This window comes from Penaeus monodon, chromosome 15, assembly GCF_015228065.2.
Source record: "Penaeus monodon isolate SGIC_2016 chromosome 15, NSTDA_Pmon_1, whole genome shotgun sequence".
In the NCBI taxonomy this organism is placed as follows: domain Eukaryota; kingdom Metazoa; phylum Arthropoda; class Malacostraca; order Decapoda; family Penaeidae; genus Penaeus; species Penaeus monodon.
In genome coordinates this window covers 29,329,808-29,330,208 of record NC_051400.1, presented here as the reverse complement: position 1 = coordinate 29,330,208, position 401 = coordinate 29,329,808, and the positions used below count along the sequence as shown (strand labels likewise).

The 401-nt window shown below is 38.7% G+C and overlaps 1 protein-coding gene across 1 annotated transcript in view; it reads right to left on the bottom strand.

Annotated features, from left to right (window-relative positions):
• LOC119581925 (glutamate receptor ionotropic, kainate 2-like) overlaps nt 1-401 on the bottom strand; it is a 19,524-nt gene that overhangs the window by 11,658 nt on the left and 7,465 nt on the right. Inside the window, exon 6 of the mRNA XM_037930099.1 lies at nt 209-374. Within this exon, the coding sequence (XP_037786027.1) occupies nt 209-374 (166 nt within the window). The remainder of the gene's footprint in view (nt 1-208; nt 375-401) is intronic.

Here is a 401-nt window from a genome sequence, read left to right as displayed (position 1 = left end):
AAGAAAAGAAAAAGAAGAAGAAGAAAGAGAAGAACAGGAACAAGAACAAGATGAAAGAATAAAGAGAAGAACAAGAACAAAAGTAAGAACAAAAACAAGAAGAAAGAAGAAAAAGAAGAAAAAATCCTAACGAAGAACAGAAAACAGACATTAATAAGTGGAGTTAAGATAAGCATAAAACTAAAATCAAACTCGACGGCAAACTCACGTGAAATTGTTGCGTGAAGCGAGAGTAGAAAGAATGCGGAGATCGAGACAGTCCCTCGGAGAGACCTTGGTCCCCGGCGCGTCACTCTCTCTCGTGTATTCGATGAACGGAAAATAACGCAGAGTTACAACGCGAAATTTGTGGCCGTAGAAGTTGCGAAATTCGTCTGGAATATTCGTTAAATGGTTAGTCT